The following is a 24,613-nucleotide window of genomic DNA, read 5'->3' as shown; positions in this document are numbered from 1 at the left end:
GAACGAAAAAAATACAAAAGATTTTAAGTTCTAAAAGTATTTGAGGCGTCTGTAATAAACGCAGTGGGAAGCCACTCGGATTCAGGGGCGGTTGTGTCAGCCATTGTTTGGCGCGGCCGCTCGCGAGGCCACCGTGCGCAGATCTCCCCACACTTCCCCCTGCCGCTGCCGCCAAACATCTGAAGATTCTTTGAAATACTTCAAAGCTGTCACTTTTAAAAATAGCTTTACCAAAATGTCACTCAGAAAAGAGGGTCGGCGTGCGGCGGGCTGCCGAGGGCTCATTAGGTTCCAGCGGGGTGGCAAGAAGGAATCTCACTATTCCGGGGGGAAAAAGAAGTACAGCATGCCTCGTCAGCGTGATATACTGGTGTATAACTATATATATATATATATATATATATATATATATATATATATATATATATATATATATATATATATATATATATATATATATATATATATATATATATACACTCGTTGGTTCAAGCCATGCTGTACTTTTTCTATTGACCAATTATTACCACAGGTAATATTAAAGTAGTTATGGCAAATTCTATATCTGCGTTTAAAGATGGGCTTAGATGCTTTTTCTTTGCCTTAAAAGACATCTATGGTTATAGTTACTGGGCAATTCCTGTGGTGTTGATCCAGGGATTTCATCCGATTGACACCTGGGGCCTATATGCAGTTAACTTTTTCTCCTGAGATAATATTCATCTTCTCTTTAAAATAACTTTTAGCATCTTACAAAAACTGCCTATAAATTGGTGAAAAGGTACCATCATGATTACATAGATTATTTTATTGCTTGCTGGGAGTTTAAATGGCATTTTCTGGCAAGGTGTGAAAATATTAGGCGAAAACTCAGGAGGAGAAAAGGGGAATTGCATATGGGCCGTTTTTCCCTTTTGGGGCTGATTAGACCACGCCTTGTAAGGGTTTTTCACCTTCCTCTGGATCAGATGGGATATGTGAGGGTGCAGGGTGGTGGTGTACTTTATTTTCTGGTTAAACTTGATAGACTGTGTCTTTTTTCCACCCAATTAACCATATAATGCACCTAAAAAGAAAGAAATAGCGTCCATATTTGGAGTGACCACCTTTTACATTGAAGCAGCCTGAGGGCTCTTGGGTAGCAGCACACAGATTAGGGGCCTCAGCATGCAGGTTGCCCCATACATTTTGGAGAATGATTGGCAGGTCTTCTGTACATTTAGGCTGTCTAATGCTGGGAATATACAGTTCGTTTCTGCTGTGCGTTTCTCCTCTCGATTGTTTTTGTCGCTCGATTCTGCAGGCGATTCTTTTATCTTCCGCTCGTTTTTCTTATCTTTTTCCATTCACTTCTATCAGAAAACGAGCAGCCAGAGAATGGAAAGGGAGATCGGACATGTCGGAAATTATCTATCGAACCATCTAATCACCTAAACAACGAACCGTGTATTCCCAGCATAAGTTTCTTCCTATAATTGCAGACAGACCAGCGATGGTGAGATCAGAGGACTGTGAGGACCATTCCTTCTCTATTGCTTTATGACTCTCGGTATGTTTGGGTGTAACTGTGCGGCCTCCTCACTCTTATTAGAGGTTAGTATTGCTGTATTTGCTTACTGACCCGTCTGTGTGCTTAACACAAGAGGACCCATACAACTGTATTGGATCTGATGACATCACTCTCACTATACTGCAGTTATTCCAGATTGTATTATTTATTATTGCTGATTTATATAGAGCCATCATCTCTCCACCACATGACTGATGACATCATTTTCCCATGATGCTCCTGGGAGGCGACACATGATTACGGCCTAGGCAGAGTTTAGAAACAGAAGTTTCAAGAATGCTTGTAACTATTTATAACCGCAATTTCTTGGCAGAAGTAAACGGTTTATATTATGATAGGAAGAAGCAGTCTGTACACTTCACAGGGGGGTCAAGCTCTGCTCTCCGGAAGTCAGAGGACATTTAGAGAGCAAGGGGCAAATTCCTGCTGGGGCATAAAACATCTCAGCACAACAATTATGAATGACTACAAAAAATGAGAAAGAACTCAGAAGATGTCCGCGATGTGTGAGATGTGTGATAAAGCCACCACAAATATATGGATTACTTGGTAATTATAAGATAATACATGAGGTCCTTCCGCATCTACAAATACATACATCTCTGGGCTATTATAAGGTGAGATGCAGGGCCGGGCCGAGGCATAGGCTGGAGAGGCTCCAGCCTCAGGGCGCAGTGTAAGAGGGGGCGCACAATTCATTCAGCTGTCATTCCTAATTGTGTTTGAAGCAGAAAGAAATAAGAAAAGGGGATACATAGCAGTGACTGCAAGCCAGATAACTAGATATTAAGGTGTTGGGGAGGTTGTGGGCCCTGTGGCACCTCTTAGTCTAATAGCAATCAGTGTGTGACTGCTGGGGTGGGAGGGATGGAGGGGCACACTTTGGTGTCTCAGCCTTGGGTGCTGGAAGACCTTGTCCCGCCTCTGGTGAGATGCTTCTACATATAAAGAGCTTATATTGGAGTTACAGGATGAGACCGGATTGGATTCCTAGGAGGGCCTCCTGATACTCGTCCTTTGAGAAAGACGTCCGAGTTAAATAAATATGATCTATTCCTTCAACCGTCCAACCTGATACATCAATATTGACCTTTGTATTACTAACAAGGATCTTGCGCTAAAACTCAGACAAACATTGATCAGTACAGCAAATCGATGGTCTTCTCTTTCTGAGAGAAAAACACAGGGCCGGCATTTCCCAGCCTCCTGATCATACAAAGCGGATTGTCCGGACTTTATGCATGCCTCATTTATCTTCTCACCTTCTTGGAGAACTCCGAGGCCTTCTGCTCACTGGCCTCCACTTTGGCTTTGTCCACCAGAGATTCTGCAGGAAGAAGAGGAACATTTCTTACAGGTCTGGAGAACCGAGAACACGAAGCAAGCAAAATATCTGTGTTTCATTTCTATTCAACCTTCACTCCAGTACTCCTAATGGTTAACTAACAAAATTTCCAATTAGTGTAAGAGTTTTGTTTTTTATTCAATTTAATGTACGTATTTATCGATACACATCAGCTCTAAAACAGAATCTCTTTTTTTTTTAAATGATGGAAAAGTGGCAACGAGTCATTTCAGAATATTCTCACAGCCTATAGAAAGGCGGGGGGCAGTGGCTACACTGATGATGGGGCGGGGTTATGAGAGCTTACAGGAAGAGGGGAGTGAGTTGTTGACATCCTGCAGGAAGGGGGAAGTGTCAACACTGAAAGGGCAGGGTTTCGAAAGGCCTACAGGAAGGCTGGAGTGAACACACCAAGGAGAAGGAATTCTGAATGCCTACAAATAAGGGGAGTGACCACACTGAGGGGGCGGGATTCGGTGGCCTACAGGAAGGTGGAGTGACCACACTGAGGGGGCGGGATTCGGTGGCCTACAGGGAGGGGGAGTGACCACAATGAGGGGGCGGGATTCGGTGGCCTACAGGAAGAGGGAGTGACCACACTGAGGGGGCAGGATTCGGTGGCCTAAAGGAAGGGGGAGTGACCATACTTAGGGGGTGGGAATTTGATGGCCTACAGAAAGGGGGAGTGACCACAGAGCAGTGTGTTACTGAGGAGAAGAATAGCATATGTAAATCGGTGCAGCTGATAATTATACTGCAGAATGTCACATCAGCAAGTGCAGAACTAAACGGAATATAAACATTCATTTGTGTATGTGTATATGTATATATATATATATATATATAGGATCAGTGAATAATGGCGCTGCCTTAAAAAGATACGCTTAATAATAATAATAGATACGCATAATAATGGCGCACAGGGAAAAAAGAAGAGAAACGGCACACAGTAATGTTATTTATCAATAGCGCCCCACATAGGCCAAACTGCAGACGTTATTTAACTGCAAAACAGTGAATGGATTTAATGTAACACTGTCAAGGTTAGGGTTAGGCACCTCCAGGGGGGTGGTTAGGGTTAGGCACCACCAGGGGGGTGGTTAGGGTTAGGCACCACCAGGGGGGTGGTTAGGGTTAGGCACCACCAGGGGGTCTTAGGGTTAGGCACCACCAGGGGGGTCTTAGGGTTAGGCACCACCAGGGGGGTCTTAGGGTTAGGCACCACCAGGGGGGTCTTAGGTTTAGGCACCACCAGGGGGGTGGTTAGGGTTAGGCACCACCAGGGGGGTGGTTAGGGTTAGGCAACACCAGGGGGTGGTTAGGGTTGGGCACCACCAGGGGGTCTTAGGGTTAGGCACCACCAGGGAGTTGGTTAGGGTTAGGCACCACCAGGGGGGTGGTTAGGGTTAGGCACCACCAGGGGGTTGGTTAGGGTTAGGCACCACCAGGGGGGTCTTAGGGTTAGGCACCACCAGGGGGGTGGTTAGTGTTAGGCACCACCAGGGGTGTGGTTAGGGTTAGGCACCACCAGGGGGTTGGTTAGGGTTAGGCACTACCAGGGGGGTGGTTAGGGTTAGGCACCACCAGGGGGTGGTTAGGGTTAGGCACCACCAGGGAGGTCTTAGGGTTAGGCACCATTTTCAGGTAGATCCATATATTGTACTGAACATTTAGATATGTGTGTATATTTTATGAAATACTATATGTGTAAAAAGAAAGAACAGGGCAAATAAATTTAAAGATTTAAAAACAAAAGTAGGAGGAGCCATACATCTTCCCAGTTAGCTTTGCCACTCACCTACTAAATGGTTGAAATCCACGCCTTCCAGCCGCCCCCGGTATTTGAAGTCGGGGTCCATGCCGCTGCATTGCAGAACGATCTGTCCAACACATTCATCGATGACTTTGTAGTATTGCGGCCTGATATGGAATGACAGGAAACATTGCTTAATGCCCAGCCCAAAATTCAACAAGTTCCGCCTCCACCTTTTTCCCCTCCCACCGCTATTCCACCAGAAAAGGAAGTGACATCATGGATTACTATGACAGTCCCGCCTTCGTCCTCTCGCTATTCCCCCAGAAGAGGAAGTGACATCAGGGATTACTATGAAGGTCCGGCCCCCTCTGTGTATAAATATTCTGCCTGAGCTGGAAGTTCAACATTCTCCATCAGGTTTGTAAGTCCATAACATGTATCAGTTTAATGTAACAACCCTGCTGCCTAATCTAACTACACAGTTACGTACACCTCGAATGTCAGAATCGTGTGAAATGGCCAATAAACGATCGCTCAATGATCACTACCAAAAGATTCTGAGCAATGTGATGTGAACGACAGCAGAAGACTGCAACCAAAATGCCAAATGATCATTAACCAATAGGATGGTCAAGTGATGCCAGATGTGGGGGAAATGCCATTATAGACTTCCGTACACATTGATCAAAAATCACTCATAGCTCTGCACACACTGCAGAGGATGAACGATTATCAGTGATTGGTCATGTCGGTCATTCAAAATGGCCTAACACCATCAAGGATTGTTCGTTTGTTGTTCATTTAAGTCATTGTGATAGATATTGTACCAGTTAAGGGCTCAGCCTCTAATACAGTGACCTGGGTTTGAATCTTGGCTCTTCCTGTTCAGTAAGGAGACCTTGGGCAAAACTGCCTAACACTGCTACTGCCTACTGAGCACACCCTAGTGACTGCAACTCTGGCACTATGAGTCCGCCAGGAGAAAAGGGCGATATAAATGTTCTGTTCTTGTCTTAAAGGGAACCTAAACTGAGAAGGATATGGATTTTTCCTTTTAAAATAATACCAGTTGCCTGACTCTCCTGCTGATCCTGTGTCTCTAATACTTTTAGCCACAGCCCCTGAACCAGCATGCAGATCAGGTGCTCTGACTGAAGTCAGACTGGATTAGCTGCATGCTTGTTTCAGGTGTTTGATTCAGCTACTATTGCAGCCAAAGAGACCTGCAGGACTGCCAGGCAACTGGTATTGTTTAATAAAAAACATCCACATCCCTCTCAGTTAAGGTTCCCTTTAAACGAGATCTATATGAAGAATGGTCGTCGTCCATTACTAGCGATTTTTCCATCCCTGCCCGATATGCTGGGCTTTTGTTACTCAATGATGTAATTGATATCCCCTCCCCACCTCTTTTTTTGGTGTACATTTTGGGTCAAATGCGTTCCCCAAAACCCCAGAAGGTTCTATGATTGCGGTTACTGATGGATTCTGGGAACTTTCTTGCTCCTCAGAATACATTTCCGGCAGCTGCAGAAATGTCCGTTATCAAACAGAAGTCATTCATTTTCCCCGGGATTTGTTTTTCTATTTTTCCTGAATTTTGACCATTCTGTGAGATGAAATTACAGCTCTTCACCTGTTCATCCGGCCCCAATAATCTATTCATAAGAAGACAATGCGCGGCCATATGTTCTGTGGCGTGAGATATGCTTTGCTTGCTGCAATAAAGTGCGCTACGCGCTTCGCCGTCAGCTGCTGAATAATAAAATAAAGAGAAATGGCAATAGTTGGGGGGGGGGGGGGGGGAGATGCTTGGAGCGGGCGATCGTTTTATGGGAGGGCGGAGAGGGATAGTAATGGCAGCACACAATGCAGAATCTACAGATGACTGTATCTGAATATTCACAATTCACATCTGTCCCCCCTTTGTTATCCGGGAGGAATGAGAGATACGAGGCGGTGTGAATAATGTTCGGAGAGGACCGGAGTCAGTCTCTGCCGCCTCGGATCTGGTATAAATAGATGTGTCAGAGGAAGGCATCTTTATTATGAGATATACAGAGATCTCAGCGCCAGGAATCAGCCGGCTGAAGTATTAAGGGGTACCTGAAGTGGTTTGACAAGCAGTGAGCTGAAATGTCCCCATCTACACAGACAAAATCTGCTACACCGGCTTCCCCCTCCACATTGGTAAAGTGGACTAATCCTTGTAGCCATTCTCCAATCAAATCAGACTGTCAAAGTAGTCGGCCTACGAGGAAGCACTGCAAGCCTCCGCCCACAAAGGGCTGTAGATCCACAAGCACCTCCCCCTTACAAGGCTCTACGCTGGTGGTGAGGGGGAGGCGGGGAGAATATGTGTGACATTCTGTCAGGGGAGGAGACAGCAGGTGATTGGCGTTGTCCTGAGCATAGTGGTGGGAATTACAGCCCTGGACATAGAGATATTGGCAATTTACCACCAATTTTTAAACCACTGAAGGAATACGTCAAAGATAAACTTCAGATTACAAAAAATATCTTTCACTTTCTTATTCCCCTATAGTCATTTATGCCACAGCAACACAATAATAATCTTTGTGTCATAAAATGCTCAGATCTCACGATATTCCGTATCTGACAGCAGCTCTTCATTTAGGGGGGGGGGGTTAGTGAGCCCCCTTGAAGACCCCCACAACCCTGGGGAGTCCGATATCCACCCTCCCTCCCCTCCATAACGACCCCCCCCCTCCAGGAGTCGTGGCAACAATTGTTGCAAGAGGTGGTTAGTGGATGAGAAGGGCCCCGCCCCACCAACCATCTGTGCCAACGTCCCCTCCTGCCTACAGGCAACGCGGCCGTACCGGACAGCAGAGGCGGGCGACTCACAAGAGTCCTTGCGTTATATTACAAGTAGTGTCAGCAATAAACACATGCGAGTCCCTTATGTACGCCGGACACTGCATTCCTTCCATTTATGCATAACTGACAAGCTTATAAATATTGATGCAATTTAAAAACACAATTCTTGACATTTATTACATGCGTATATCGCATTGCTGTCAATAACATTCCTCTCGGTTATTATCCAGTCAAGGTGATTTTCTTTTACGCCTTTCATTTTCTTTAACAAAATTGGTTCATGGAAATGAGGGGAGGGAAAAAAAAGAAGACAATCCTCGCTGGCGTCCCGTGGCTGCGATTAGCGAGGAAGCAAGAGCGCGACCTTCATGCCACGAAATTAAATAAATAAAATAATCATCTATAGAGAGGCCTTGACACGCATGTCGCATTCAACATTCAATCTGCATCTCATGTATACAAAGGGGAATACAAGTTCTGATAATAACGTCTTAGCGCGTTCCTGCAACACGTGTTACCAGGCGGCCGCATTGTGTGCGAAGGCTGCGATAGCGCGATAACTCGCTCATGCAAAGAGATGTTTTATTTCCTCCAACAACAAGAACTTGCTCTCCTAGTAACACTGGTCTGTTCACTCTCCAGCTAACGCTAAGGCCTCTTTTCCACGGACTGTTTATGGGCAGTGAAATGCCTCTCAAACTCTCACAACTGCTTGCTGCTGCCTGGTAACTGCTGGCTGCTGCCTGGTAACTGCTGGCTGCTGCCTGGTAACTGCTGGCTGCTGCCTGGTAACTGCTGGCTGCTGCCTGGTAACTGCTGGCTGCTGCCTGGTAACTGCTGGCTGCTGCCTGGTAACTGCTGGCTGCTGCCTGGTAACTGCTGGCTGCTGCCTGGTAACTGCTGGCTGCTGCCTGGTAACTGCTCGCTGCTGCCTGGTAACTGCTCGCTGCTGCCTGGTAACTGCTCGCTGCTGCCTGGTAACTGCTGGCTGCTGCCTGGTAACTGCTGGCTGCTGCCTGGCAACTGCTCACTGCTAGCTGGTAACTACTCGCTGCTGCCTGGTAACTGCTCACTGCTAGCTGGTAACTGCTCACTGCTAGCTGGTAACTGCTTCCTGCTGCCTGGTAACTGCTGGCTGCTGCCTGGTAACTGCTGGCTGCTGCCTGGTAACTGCTGGCTGCTGCCTGGTAACTGCTCACTGCTGCCTGGCAACTGCTCACTGCTAGCTGGTAACTACTCGCTGCTGCCTGGTAACTGCTCGCTGCTGCCTGGTAACTGCTCACTGCTAGCTGGTAACTGCTTACTGCTAGCTGGTAACTGCTTCCTGCTGCCTGGTAACTGCTGGCTGCTGCCTGGTAACTGCTGGCTGCTGCCTGGTAACTGCTCACTGTTGCCTGGTTACTGTACGCTGCTGCCTGGTAACTGCTCGCTGCTGCCTGGTAACTGTTCACTGCTGCCTGGTAACTGCTGGCTGCTGCCTGGTAACTGCTGGCTGCTGCCTGGCAACTGCTCACTGCTAGCTGGTAACTACTCGCTGCTGCCTGGTAACTGCTCACTGCTAGCTGGTAACTGCTCACTGCTAGCTGGTAACTGCTTCCTGCTGCCTGGTAACTGCTGGCTGCTGCCTGGTAACTGCTGGCTGCTGCCTGGTAACTGCTGGCTGCTGCCTGGTAACTGCTCACTGCTGCCTGGCAACTGCTCACTGCTAGCTGGTAACTACTCGCTGCTGCCTGGTAACTGCTCGCTGCTGCCTGGTAACTGCTCACTGCTAGCTGGTAACTGCTTACTGCTAGCTGGTAACTGCTTCCTGCTGCCTGGTAACTGCTGGCTGCTGCCTGGTAACTGCTGGCTGCTGCCTGGTAACTGCTCACTGTTGCCTGGTTACTGTACGCTGCTGCCTGGTAACTGCTCGCTGCTGCCTGGTAACTGTTCACTGCTGCCTGGTAACTGCTTGCTGCTGCCTGGTAACTGCTCGCTGCTGCCTGGTAACTGCTCGCTGCTGCCTGGTAACTGCTGGCTGCTGCCTGGTTATTGCACACTGCTGCCTGGTTATTGCACACTGCTGCCTGGTTACTGTTTGCTGCTGCCTGGTAACTGCTCACTGTTGCCTGCACACTGCTGCCTGGTAACTGCTCACTGTTGCCTGGTTACTGTACGCTGCTGCCAGGTAACCGCTCACTGCTGCCGGGTAACTGCTCGCTGCTGCCTGGTTACTGCTTGCTGCTGCCTGGTTACTGCTCACTGATGCCTGATAACTGCGGGTGGCAGAAAGGCAGGCAGCAGCAGGCCAGGCACACTGTTCTTTACTTCCTGTTTGTGCCTGGCGCTGCCCACACCCTCCTGCCACCTGAGGAAGACGCCTCACTTAGCATCATGGCTGGCCTGGGGCTGATAGTGATGGTCATGTCTACGAGAAGTCCTGGAGAAGCATGTGATTTGTTTGATCAGCTGATAGAAAGCTCTGATTGGCTGTGATCACATCCTGCTTTAGCACATGATCATGACTAGTAAATCAGAGATTTACACATCTATCACCTGACCACACTGATCACATGCTTCTCCATGACTTCTCCTAGACACGACCATCAGTAATCAGAGATTTACATATCTATCACCTGACCAGACTGATCACATGCTTCTCCATGACCTCTCCTAGACATGCCTATCACTAATCAGAGACTTACATATCTATCACCTGACCACACTGATCACATGCTTCTCCATGACTTCTCCTAGACACGACCATCACTAATCAGAGACTTACATATCTATCCCCTGACCACACTGATCACATGCTTCTCCATGACTTCTCCTAGACATGACCATCACTACTCAGAGACTTACATATCTATCACCTGACCACACTGATCACATGCTTCTCCATGAGTTCTCCTAGACACAACCATCAGTAATCAGAGATTTACATATCTATCACCTGACCAGACTGATCACATGCTTCTCCATGACTTCTCCTAGACACGACCATCAGTAATCAGAGATTTACATATCTATCACCTGACCACACTGATCACATGCTTCTCCATGACTCCTCCTAGACACGACCATCAGTAATCAGAGATTTACATATCTATCACCTGACCACACTGATCACATGCTTCTCCATGACTTCTCCTAGACACGACCGTCACTAATCAGAGACTTACATATCTATCCCCTGACCAGACTGATCACATGCTTCTCCATGACTCCTCCTAGACATGACCATCACTAATCAGAGACTTACATATCTATCACCTGACCAGACTGATCACATGCTTCTCCATGACTTCTCCTAGACACGACCAGCACTAATCAGAGACTTACATATCTATCACCTCACCACACTGATCACATGATTCTCCATGACTTCTCCTAGACATGACCATCACTAATCAGAGACTTACAGATCTATCACCTGACCAGACTGATCACATGCTTCTCCATGACTCCTCCTAGACACGACCATCGCTAATCAGAGACTTACATATCTATCACCTGACCAGACTGATCACATGCTTCTCCATGACTTCTCCTAGACACACCCATCACTAATCAGAGGCTTACATATCTATCACCTGACCAGACTGATCATGCTTCTTCATGACTTCTCCTAGACACAACCATCACTAATCAGACTTACATATCTATCACCTGACCACACTGATCACATGCTTCTCCATGACTTCTCCTAGACATGACCATCACTAATCAGAGACTTACATATCTATCACCTGACCAGACTGATCACATGCTTCTGCATGACTTCTCCTAGACATGACCATCACTAATCAGAGACTTACATATCTATCACCTGACCACACTGATCACATGCTTCTCCGTGACTTCTCCTAGACATGACCATCACTAATCAGAGACTTACATATCTATCCCCTGACCAGACTGATCACATGCTTCTCCATGACTTCTCCTAGACACGGCCATCACTAATCAGAGCCATACAGATCTATCATCTGACCAGACTGATCACATGCTTCTCCATGACTTCTCCTAGACACGACTATCACTAATCAGAGACTTACACATCTATCACCTGACCACACTTATCACATGCTTCTCCATGACTTCTCCTAGACATGACCATCACTAATCAGTGACTTACATATCTATCACCTGACCAGACTGATCACATGCTTCTCCTAGACATAACCATCACTAATCAGAGACTTACATATCTATCACCTGACCAGACTGATCACATGCTTCTCCATGACTTCTCCTAGACATGACCATCACTAATCAGAGACTTACATATCTATCACCTGACCAGCCTGATCACATGCTTCTCCATGACTTCTCCTAGACATAACCATCACTAATCAGAGACTTACATATCTATTACCTGAGCACACTGATCACATGCTTCTCCATGATTTCTCCTAGACACGACCATCACTAATCAGAGACTTACATATCTATCACCTGACCAGACTGATCACATGCTTCTCCATGACTTCTCTTAGACACGCCCATCACTAATCAGAGACTTACATATCTATCACCTTACCAGACTGATCACATGCTTCTCCATGACTTCTCCTAGGCACGCCCATCACTAATCAGAGACTTCCTTATCTATCACCTGACCAGACTGATCACATGCTTCTCCATGACTTCTCCTAGACATGCCCATCACTAATCAGAGACTCACATATCTATCACCTGACCAGACTGATCACATGCTTCTTCATGAATTCTCCTAGATATGACCATCACTAATCAGAGACTTACATATCTATCACCTGACCAGACTGATCACATTCTTCTCCAAGACTTCCCCTAGACACGACCATCACTAATCAGAGACTTACATATCTATCACCTGACCAGACTGATCACATGCTTCTCCATGACTTCTCCTAGACATGCCCATCACTAATCAGAGACTCACATATCTATCACCTGACCAGACTGATCACATGCTTCTTCATGAATTCTCCTAGATATGACCATCACTAATCAGAAACTTACATATCTATCACCTGACCAGACTGATCACATTCTTCTCCAAGACTTCCCCTAGACATGACCATCACTAATCAGAGACTTACATATCTATACCCTGACCAGACTGATCACATGCTTCTCCATGACTTCTCCTAGATATGACCATCACTAATCAGAGACTTACATATCTATCACCTGACCAGACTGATCACATTCTTCTCCAAGACTTCCCCTAGACATGACCATCACTAATCAGAGACTTACATATCTATCACCTCACCATACTGATCACATGCTTCTCCAAGACTTCCCCTAGACATGAACATCACTAATCAGAGACTTACATATCTATACCCTGACCAGACTGATCACATGCTTCTCCATGACTTCTCCTAAACACGACCATCACTAATCAGAGACTTACATATCTATACCCTGACCACACTGATCACATCCTTCTCCATGACTTCTCCTAGACACAACCATCACTAATCAGAGACTTACATATCTATCACCTGACCACACGGATCACATGCTTCTCCATGACTTCTCCTAGACACGACCATCACTAATCAGAGACTTACATATCCATCACCTGACCAGCCTGATCACATGCTTCTCCATGACTTCTCCTAGACATAACCATCACTAATCAGAGACTTACATATCTATTACCTGAGCACACTGATCACATGCTTCTCCATGACTTCTCCTAGACACGACCATCACTAATCAGAGACTTACATATCTATCACCTGACCAGACTGATCACATGCTTCTCCATGACTTCTCTTAGACACGCCCATCACTAATCAGAGACTTACATATCTATCACCTTACCAGACTGATCACATGCTTCTCCATGACTTCTCCTAGACACGCCCATCACTAATCAGAGACTTCCTTATCTATCACCTGACCAGACTGATCACATGCTTCTCCATGACTTCTCCTAGACATGACCATCACTAATCAGAGACTCACATATCTATCACCTGACCAGACTGATCACATGCTTCTCCATGACTTCTCCTAGACATGCCCATCACTAATCAGAGACTCACATATCTATCACCTGAACAGACTGATCACATGCTTCTTCATGAATTCTCCTAGATATGACCATCACTAATCAGAGACTTACATATCTATCACCTGACCAGACTGATCACATTCTTCTCCAAGACTTCCCCTAGACACGACCATCACTAATCAGAGACTTACATATCTATCACCTCACCAGACTGATCACATGCTTCTCCTAGACATGACCATCACTAATCAGAGACCTACATATCTATCACCTGACCATACTGATCACATGCTTCTCCAAGACTTCCCCTAGACATGACCATCACTAATCAGAGACTTACATATCTATACCCTGACCAGACTGATCACATGCTTCTCCATGACTTCTCCTAGATATGACCATCACTAATCAGAGACTTACATATCTATCACCTGACCAGACTGATCACATTCTTCTCCAAGACTTCCCCTAGACATGACCATCACTAATCAGAGACTTACATATCTATCACCTCACCATACTGATCACATGCTTCTCCAAGACTTCCCCTAGACATGAACATCACTAATCAGAGACTTACATATCTATACCCTGACCAGACTGATCACATGCTTCTCCATGACTTCTCCTAAACACGACCATCACTAATCAGAGACTTACATATCTATACCCTGACCACACTGATCACATCCTTCTCCATGACTTCTCCTAGACACAACCATCACTAATCAGAGACTTACATATCTATCACCTGACCACACGGATCACATGCTTCTCCATGACTTCTCCTAGACATGCCCATCACTAATCAGAGACTTACATATCTATCCCCTGACCAGACTGATCACATGCTTCTCCATGACTTCTCCTAGACATGACTATCACTAATCAGAGACTTACATATCTATCCCCTGACCAGACTGATCACATGCTTCTCCATGACTTCTCCTAGACATGACCATCACTAATCAGAGACTTACATATCTATCCCCTGACCAGACTGATCTCATGCTTCTTCAGGCGTTCTCCTAGACATGACAATCGCTAGTGGTCACTGGAGTGGTGGACCATCGTGTTCATGAAGAAGGAGAGGATGGAAAATTGCTCACCTGATGTAATAGTCGTTTCGGATGAGGAGGAAGTGCTGCAGTATGGAGAGGAGGAAGGGCTCCGAGGGCGTGTCCTTCAGCATGTTGTACAGGAGGTGATAAACTTCATTCATGTCAGTGTGGGGAGTCAAGGAAACATCATTAAACAACTGAAATATACAGTAAAGATCAGCCAAACAAACCGAACCTACATCCAATCATACAAAACCCCAGATACAGACAGAAGAACAAAGACCTCTAAATCAGTCAACCCTGAAACTTCTTCTGAGTGATCAGCCAATCCAGAAATGTCTTCTGAGGAATCAGCCAATCAGGAGTATTCTTCTGGATGCTTGTCTCCGCCCCCCCTCCTTTCGCCACAACAACCTGAATTTTGTGTGACTCAAATTAGGAGCCCTAAAGTGAGATTCAAGTCTTATGCTGGGGATACACGGTACGTTTCTGTATCGTGTATCGAGCCGCTGATGCTCCCAGCTGATAATTTCCAACTTGTCCGATACCCGCGCGGAACGATTCTGCGCTCGATCCCCGCGGGCGGACAATTGCGGGTAATTGAGCAGAAGATTTATTTATTGTATTTATAAAGCGCCAACATATTACGCAGCGCTGATAAGGAAGCGGCCGCGGGGACGAGCGGGAATCGATCCGATTCCGATTAAAAAAAGAAAAGTACAACATGCTGCTATGTTTTTTAAGCGGAATCAAAAATCGGATCATATAAAACAAATTGGAATCGAATGTAGTGTGCAAGATCTCTGTGATCTCTGAGGGTACGGCAAGAGCCACGGAAACACCCACTGAAATTCAGGTTGCACCAGCCAAATGTTTCATGGGCAGAGTAAAAAAAAAAATATATATATATATATGTATATATATATATATATATATATACACATATATACACATATATATATGTGTGTATATATGTATATCTATATATATATATATATATATATATATATATATATACACATATATTTATTTATTTATTTTTGAGGGGGGGGGGGGGGTCGGTTTGGTTTGGTTATGAACTTTTTTTTGGGGGGGGGGGGGGGGGGGACTCAGGAGAACTCTTTGGTTGTAGTCTGGTTAGAACATGTTTCGCACGATGATGGGAGTTTTTGGCCTTGCAGTGGTGTGATATGAAGTTGTTTGGAGTTTCCTCCATCCTGACGCTGGCAAAATGTTTTTGGCTGGTGACGGGCTCTGTACGATGTGAAATCTGTGCCGGGATTATGGAGGCTGGGATGGGATGTTTGGCCTCACAGTGATATGAAGTTGTGTGTTTGGTGTTTATGGTCGGCGGTGACAGGCTCTGTACGGTGAGAGATCTGTGCCGGGATTATGGAGGCTGGGATGGGATGTTTGGCCTCACAGTGATATGAAGTTGTGTGTTCGGTGTTTATGGTCGGTGGTGACAGGCTCTGTACGATGTGAGATTTGTGCCAGGATTATGGAGGCTGGGATGGGATGTTTGGCCTCACAGTGATATGAAGTTGTGCGTTTGGTGTTTATGGTCGGGGGTGACAGGCTCTGTATGATGTGAGATCTGTGCTGGGATTATGGAGGCTGGGATGGGATGTTTGGCCTCACAGTGATATGAAGTTGTGTGTTTGGTGTTTATGGTCGGTGACACGCTCTGTACGATGTGAGATCTGTGCCGGGATTATGGAGCCGGGGATGGGATGTTTGGTTGAACAGTGATATGAAGTTGTGTGTTTGGTGTTTATGGTCGGTGGTGACAGGCTCTGTACGGTGTGAGATCTGTGCCGGGATTTTGGAGCCTGGGATGAGATGTTTGGCCTCACAGTGATATGAAGTTGTGTGTTTGGTGTTTATGGTCGGTGGTGACAGGCTCTGTACGATGTAAGATCTGTGACGGGATTTTGGAGTCTGGGATGGGATGTTTGGCCTCACAGTAATATGAAGTTGTGTGTTTGGTGTTTATGGTCGGCGGTGACAGGCTCTGTACGGTGAGAGATCTGTGCCGGGATTATGGAGGCTGGGATGGGATGTTTGGCCTCACAGTGATATGAAGTTGTGTGTTTGGTGTTTATGGTCGGTGGTGACAGGCTCTGTACGATGTGAGATCTGTGCCGGGATTATGGAGGCTGGGATGGGATAGGATGTTTGGCCTCACAGTGATATGAAGTTGTGTGTTTGGTGTTTATAGTCGGTGACAGGCTCTGTACGGTGTGAGATCTGTGCCGGGATTATGGAGGCTGGGATGGGATGTTTGGCCTCACAGTAATATGAAGTTGTGTGTTTGGTGTTCATAGTCGGTGACAGGCTCTGTACGGTGTGAGATCTGTGCCGGGATTATGGAGGCTGGGATGGGATGTTTGGCCTCACAGTGATATGAAGTTGTGTGTTTGGTGTTTATAGTCGGTGACACGCTCTGTACGGTGTGAGATCTGTGCCGGGATTATGGAGGCTGGGATGGGATGTTTGGGCTCACAGTGATATGAAGTTGTGTGTTTGGCGTTTATGGTCAGTGGTGAAAGGCTCTGTACGATGTAAGATCTGTGCCGGGATTTTGGAGTCTGGGATGGGATGTTTGGCCTCACAGTGATATGAAGTTGGGTGTTTGGTGTTTATGGCTGGTGACAGGCTCTGTAGGATGCGAGATCTGTGCCGGGATTATGGAGGCTGGGATGGGATGTTTGGCCTCACAGTGATATGAAGTTGTGTGTTTGGTGTTTATAGTCGGTGACAGGCTCTGTAGGATGTGAGATCTGTGGCGGGATTATGGAGGCTGGGATGGGATGTTTGGCCTCAGTGATATGAAGTTGTTTGTTTGGTGTTTATGGTCGGCGGTGACAGGCTCTGTACGGTGAGAGATCTGTGCCGGGATTATGGAGGCTGGGATGGGATGTTTGGCCTCACAGTGATATGAAGTTGTGTGTTTGGTGCCTATGGTCAGTGGTGACAGGCTCTGTACGATGTAAGATCTGTGACGGGATTTTGGAGTCTGGGATGGGATGTTTGGCCTCACAGTGATATGAAGTTGTGTGTTTGGTGTTTATAGTCGGTGACAGGCTCTGTACGGTGTGAGATCTGTGCCGGGATTATGGAGGCTGGGATGGGATGTTTGGCCTCACAGTGATATGAAGTTGTGTGTTTGGTGTTTATAGTCGGTGACAGGCTCTGTACGGTGTGAGATCTGTGCCGGGATTATGGAGGCTGGGATGGGATGTTTGGCCTCACAGTGAAGTTGTGCGTTGTTTGGAATTGTTTATGGCTGGTGACAGGCTCTGTACGATGCGAGATCTGTGCCGGGATTATGGAGTCTGGGATGGGATGTTTGGCCTCACAGTGACATGAAGTTGTGTGTTTGGTGTTTATGGCTGGAGACACGCTCTGTACGATGCGAGATCTGTGGCGGGATTATGGAGGCTGGGATGGGATGTTTGGCCTCACAGTGATATGAAGTTGTGTGTTTGGTGTTTATGGTCGGTGGTGACACGCTCTGTACGGTGTGAGATCTGTGCCGGGATTATGGAGGCTGGGATGGGATGTTTGGCCTCACAGTGATATGAAATTGTGTGTTTGGTGTTTATGGTCGGCAGTGACAGGCTCTGTACGATGTGAGATCTATGCCGGGATTATGGAGGCTGGGATGGGATGTTTGGCCTCACAGTGATATGAAGCTGTGTGTTTGGTGTTTATGGTCGGCGGTGACACGCTCTGTACGATGTGAGATCTGTGCCGGGATTATGGAGGCTGGGATGGGATGTTTGGCCTCACAGTAATATGAAGTTGTGTGTTTGGTGTTTATGGTCGGCGGTGACAGGTTCTGTATGATGTGAGATCTGTGCCGGGATTATGGAGGCTGGGATGGGATGTTTGGCCTCACAGTGATATGAAGTTGTGTGTTTGGTGTTTATGGTCGGGAGTGACAGGCTCTGTACGATGTGAGATCTGTGCCGGGATTATGGAGGCTGGGATGGGATGTTTGGCCTCACAGTGATATGAAGTTGTGTGTTTGGTGTTTATGGTCGGTGGTGACAGGCTCTGTACGGTGTGAGATCTGTGCTGGGATTATGGAGGCTGGGATGGGATGTTTGGCCTCACAGTGATATGAAGTTGGGCGTTTGGTGTTTATGGTCAGTGGTGACAGGCTCTGTACGATGTAAGATCTGTGCCGGGATTATGGAGGCTGGGATGGGATGTTTGGCCTCACAGTGATATGAAGTTGTGTGTTTGGTGTTTATGGTCGGTGGTGACAGGCTCTGTAGGATGTGAGATCTGTGCCGGGATTATGGAGGCTGGGATGGGATGTTTGGCCTCACAGTGATATGAAGTTGGGTGTTTGGTGTTTATGGCTGGTGACAGGCTCTGTAGGATGTGAGATCTGTGCCGGGATTATGGAGGCTGGGATGGGATGTTTGGCCTCACAGTGATATGAAGTTGTGTGTTTGGTGTTTATGGTCGGTGACAGGCTCTGTACGATGTAAGATCTGTGCCGGGATTATGGAGGCTGGGATGAGATGTTTGGCCTCACAGTAATATGAAGTTGTGTGTTTAGTGTTTAGGGTCGGTGACACGCTCTGTACGGTGTGAGATCTGTGCCGGGATTATGGAGGCTGGGATGGGATGTTTGGCCTCACAGTGATATGAAGTTGTGTGTTTGGTGTTTATGGCTGGTGACAGGCTCTGTACAGTGCGAGATCTGTGCAGGGATTATGGAGGCTGGGATGGGATGTTTGGCCTCACAGTGATATGAAGTTGTGTGTTTGGTTTATAGTCGGTGACACGCTCTGTACGGTGTGAGATCTGTGCCGGGATTATGGAGGCTGGGATGGGATGTTTGGCCTCACAGTAATATGAAGTTGTGTGTTTGGTGTTTATGGTCGGTGACACGCTCTGTACGATGTGAGATCTGTGCCGGGATTATGGAGTCTGGGATGGGATGTTTGGCCTCACAGTGATATGAAGTTGTGTGTTTGGTGTTTATGGTCGGTGACAGGCTCTGTACGGTGCGAGATCTGTGCCGGGATTATGGAGGTTGGGATGGGATGTTTGGCCTCACAGTGATATGAAGTTGGGTGTTTGGTGTTTATGGCTGGTGACAGGCTCTGTACGATGTGAGATCTGTGCCGGGATTATGGAGGTTGGGATGGGATGTTTGGCCTCACAGTGATATGAAGTTGGGTGTTTGGTGTTTATGGCTGGTGACAGGCTCTGTACAATGTGAGATCTGTACCGGGATTATGGAGGCTGGGATGGGATGTTTGGCCTCACAGTGATATGAAGTTGTGTGTTTGGTGTTTATAGTCGGTGACAGGCTCTGTACGATGTGAGATCTGTGCTGGGATTATGGAGGCTGGGATGGGATGTTTGGCCTCACAGTGATATGAAGTTGGGTGTTGGGTGTTTATGGTCGGTGGTGACAGGCTCTGTACGGTGCGAGATCTGTGCTGGGATTATGGAGGCTGGGATGGGATGTTTGGCCTCACAGTGATATGAAGTTGTGTGTTTGGTGTTTATGGTCGGTGACAGGCTTTATACGATGTGAGATCTGTGCCGGGATTATGGAGGCTGGGATGGGATGTTTGGCCTCACAGTGATATGAAGTTGTGTGTTTGGTGTTTATGGTCGGTGGTGACACGCTCTGTACGATGTGAGATCTGTGCCGGTATTATGGAGGCTGGGATGGGATGTTTGGCCTCACAGTGATATGAAGTTGGGTGTTTGGTGTTTATGGCCGGTGACATGCTCTGTACGGTGTGAGATCTGTGCCAGGATTATGGAGGCTCGGATGGGATGTTTGGCCTCACAGTGATATGAAGTTGGGTGTTTGGTGTTTATGGTCGGCGGTGACACGCTCTGTACGATGTGAGATCTGTGCCGGGATTATGGAGGCTGGGATGGGATGATTGGCCTCACAGTAATATGAAGTTGTGTGTTTGGTGTTTATGGTCGGTGGTGACACGCTCTGTACAATGTGAGATCTGTGTCGGGATTATGGAGGCTGGGATGGGATGTTTGGCCTCGCAGTGATATGAAGTTGTGTGTTTGGTGTTTATGGTCGGTGGTGACAAGCTCTGTACGGTGCGAGGTCTGTGCCGGGATTATGGAGGCTGGGATGGGATGTTTGGCCTCGCAGTGATATGAAGTTGTGTGTTTGGTGTTTATGGTCGGTGGTGACAGGCTCTGTAGGATGTGAGATCTGTGCCGGGATTATGGAGGCTGGGATGGGATGTTTGGCCTCACAGTGATATGAAGTTGGGTGTTTGGTGTTTATGGCTGGTGACAGGCTCTGTACGATGTGAGATCTGTGCTGGGATTATGGAGGCTGGGATGGGATGTTTGGCCTCACAGTGATATGAAGTTGTGTGTTTGGTGTTTATGGTCGGTGACACGCTCTGTACGATGTGAGATCTGTGCCGGGATTATGGAGGCTGGGATGGGATGTTTGGCCTCACAGTGGTATGAAGTTGTGTGTTTGGTGTTTATGGTCGGTGGTTACAGGCTCTGTACGATGTGAGATCTGTGCCGGGATTATGGAGGCTGGGATGGGATGTTTGGCCTCACAGTGATATGAAGTTGGGTGTTTGGTGTTTATGGCTGGTGACAGGCTCTGTACGATGTGAGATCTGTGCCGGGATTATGGAGTCTGGGATGGGATGTTTGGCCTCACAGTGATATGAAGTTGGGTGTTTGGTGTTTATGGCTGGTGACAGGCTCTGTACGATGTGAGATCTGTGCCGGGATTATGGAGTCTGGGATGGGATGTTTGGCCTCACAGTGATATGAAGTTGTGTGTTTGGTGTTTATGGTTGGCGGTGACAGGCTCTGTACGATTTGAGATCTGTGCCGGGATTATGGAGGCTGGGATGGGATGTTTGGCCTCACAGTGATATGAAGTTGTGTGTTTGGTGTTTATGGTCGGTGGTGACAGGCTCTGTACGGTGTGCGATCTATGCCGGGATTATGGAGGCTGGGATGGGATGTTTGGCCTCACAGTGATATGAAGTTGTGTGTTTGGTGTTTATGGTCGGTGACACGCTCTGTACGATGTGAGATCTGTGCCGGGATTATGGAGGCTGGGATGGGATGTTTGGCCTCGCAGTGATATGAAGTTGTGTGTTTGGTGTTTATGGTCGGTGGTGACAGGCTCTGTACGATGTGAGATCTGTGCCGGGATTATGGAGGCTGGGATGGGATGTTTGGCCTCACAGTGATATGAAGTTGTGTGTTTGGCGTTTATGGTCGGGGGTGACAGGCTCTGTACGATGTGAGATCTGTGCCGGGATTATGGAGGCTGGGATGGGATGTTTGGCCTCACAGTGGTATGAAGTTGTGTGTTTGGTGCCTATGGTCGGGGGTGACAGGCTCTGTACGATGTGAGATCTGTGCCGGGATTATGGAGGCTGGGATGGGATGTTTGGCCTCACAGTAATATGAAGTTGTGTGTTTGGTGTTTATGGTCGGTGGCGACAGGCTCTGTACGATGTGAGATCTGTGTCGGGATTATGGAGGCTGGGATGGGATGTTTGGCCTCACAGTGATATGAAGTTGTGTGTTTGGTGTTTATGGTCGGTGGTGACAGGCTCTGTACGATGTGAGATCTGTGCCGGAATTATGGAGGCTGGGATGGGATGTTTGGCCTCACAGTGACATGAAGTTGTGTGTTTGGTGTTTATGGTCGGTGGTGACACGCTCTGTACGATGTGAGATCTGTGTCGGGATTATGGAGGCTGGGATGGGATGTTTGGCCTCACAGTGATATGAAGTTGTGTGTTTGGTGTTTATGGTCGGTGGTGACAGGCTCTGTACGGTGAGAGATCTGTGCCGGGATTATGGAGGCTGGGATGGGATGTTTGGCCTCACAGTGACATGAAGTTGTGTGTTTGGTGTTTATGGTCGGGGGTGACAGGCTCTGTACGGTGCGAGATCTGTGCCGGGATTATGGAGGCTGGGATGGGATGTTTGGCCTCACAGTGATATGAAGTTGTGTGTTTGGTGTTTATGGTCGGTGGTGACAGGCTCTGTACGGTGAGAGATCTGTGCCGGGATTATGGAGGCTGGGATGGGATTTTTGGCTTCACAGTGATATGAAGTTGTGTGTTTGGTGTTTATGGTCGGGGGTGACAGGCTCTGTACGGTGAGAGATCTGTGCCGGGATTATGGAGTCTGGGATGGGATGTTTGGCCTCACAGTGACATGAAGTTGGGTGTTTGGTGTTTATGGTCGGTGACACGCTCTGTACGGTGTGAGATCTGTGCCGGGATTATGGAGGCTGGGATGGGATGATTGGCCTCACAGTGATATGAAGTTGTGTGTTTGGTGTTTATGGTCGGTGGTGACACGCTCTGTACGGTGTGAGATCTGTGCCGGGATTATGGAGGCTGGGATGGGATGTTTGGCCTCACAGTGACATGAAGTTGGGTGTTTGGTGTTTATGGTCGCTGACACGCTCTGTACGGTGTGAGATCTGTGCCGGGATTATGGAGGCTGGGATGGGATGATTGGCCTCACAGTGATATGAAGTTGGGTGTTTGGTGTTTATGGCTGGTGACAGGCTCTGTACGGTGTGAGATCTGTGCCGGGATTATGGAGGCTGGGATGGGATGATTGGCCTCACAGTGATATGAAGTTGGGTGTTTGGTGTTTATGGCTGGTGACACGCTCTGTACGGTGTGAGATCTGTGCCGGGATTATGGAGGCTGGGATGGGATGTTTGGCCTCACAGTGATATAAAGTTGTGTGTTTGGTGTTTATGGTCGGTGGTGACACGCTCTGTACGGTGTGAGATCTGTGCCGAGATTATGGAGTCTGGGATAAGATGTTTGGCCTCACAGTGATATGAAGTTGGGTGTTTGGTGTTTATGGTCGGTGGTGACAGGCTCTGTACGGTGTGAGATCTGTGCCGGGATTATGGAGTCTGGGATAAGATGTTTGGCCTCACAGGGATATGAAGTTGGGTGTTTGGTGTTTATGGTCGGTGGTGACAGGCTCTGTACGGTGTGAGATCTGTGGCGGGATTATGGAGGCTGGGATGGGATGTTTGGCCTCACAGTGATATGAAGTTGGGTGTTTGGTGTTTATGGCTGGTGACGACACGCTCTGTACGGTGTGAGATCTGTGCCGGGATTATGGAGGCTGGGATGGGATGTTTGGCCTCACAGTGATATGAAGTTGTGTGTTTGGTGTTTATGGTCGGTGACAGGCTCTGTACGATGTGAGATCTGTGCTGTGCCGGGATTATGGAGGCTGGGATGGGATGATTGGCCTCACAGTGATATGAAGTTGTGTGTTTGGTGTTTATGGCTGGTGACAGGCTCTGTACGGTGCGAGATCTGTGGCGGGATTATGGAGTCTGGGATGGGATGTTTGGCCTCACAGTGAAGTTGTGCGTTGTTTGGAATTGTTTATGGCTGGAGACACGCTCTGTACGATGCGAGATCTGTGCCGGGATTATGGAGGCTGGGATGGGATGTTTGGCCTCACAGTGACATGAACTTGTGTGTTTGGTGTTGGTTATGGTTGGCGGTGACAGGCTCTGTACGATGTGAGATCTGTGCCGGGATTATGGAGTCTGGGATGGGATGTTTGGCCTCACAGTGAAGTTGTGCGTTGTTTGGAATTGTTTATGGCTGGAGACACGCTCTGTACGATGCGAGATCTGTGCCGGGATTATGGAGGCTGGGATGGGATGTTTGGCCTCACAGTGACATGAAGTTGTGTGTTTGGTGTTTATGGCCGGTGACAGGCTCTGTACGATGTGAGATCTGTGCCGGGATTATGGAGTCTGGGATGGGATGTTTGGCCTCACAGTGAAGTTGTGCGTTGTTTGGAATTGTTTATGGCTGGAGACACGCTCTGTACGGTGCGAGATCTGTGCCGGGATTATGGAGTCTGGAATGGGATGTTTGGCCTCACAGTGAAGTTGTGCGTTGTTTGGAATTGTTTATGGCTGGAGACACGCTCTGTACGATGCGAGATCTGTGCTGGGATTATGGAGGCTGGGATGGGATGTTTGGCCTCA

General features: G+C 47.5%; 1 protein-coding gene across 4 annotated transcripts in view; it reads right to left on the bottom strand.

Moving 5' to 3' along the window:
• DIAPH2 (diaphanous related formin 2) overlaps nucleotides 1-24,613 on the bottom strand; it is a 1,596,586-nt gene that overhangs the window by 1,047,652 nt on the left and 524,321 nt on the right. For all 4 annotated transcript variants that reach the window (XM_068249979.1, XM_068249980.1, XM_068249981.1 and 1 more), the window contains 3 exons: nucleotides 14,620-14,736; nucleotides 4,714-4,835; nucleotides 2,833-2,897 (listed from right to left, as the gene is read on the bottom strand). In XM_068249979.1, the coding sequence (XP_068106080.1) occupies nucleotides 2,833-2,897; nucleotides 4,714-4,835; nucleotides 14,620-14,736 (304 nt within the window). The remainder of the gene's footprint in view (nucleotides 1-2,832; nucleotides 2,898-4,713; nucleotides 4,836-14,619; nucleotides 14,737-24,613) is intronic.

This window comes from Hyperolius riggenbachi, chromosome 8 (genome assembly GCF_040937935.1).
Source record: "Hyperolius riggenbachi isolate aHypRig1 chromosome 8, aHypRig1.pri, whole genome shotgun sequence".
Taxonomy (NCBI): domain Eukaryota; kingdom Metazoa; phylum Chordata; class Amphibia; order Anura; family Hyperoliidae; genus Hyperolius; species Hyperolius riggenbachi.
The sequence above is the reverse complement of the archived record's forward strand: the minus strand, read 5'-3'. Positions and strand labels throughout refer to the sequence as shown.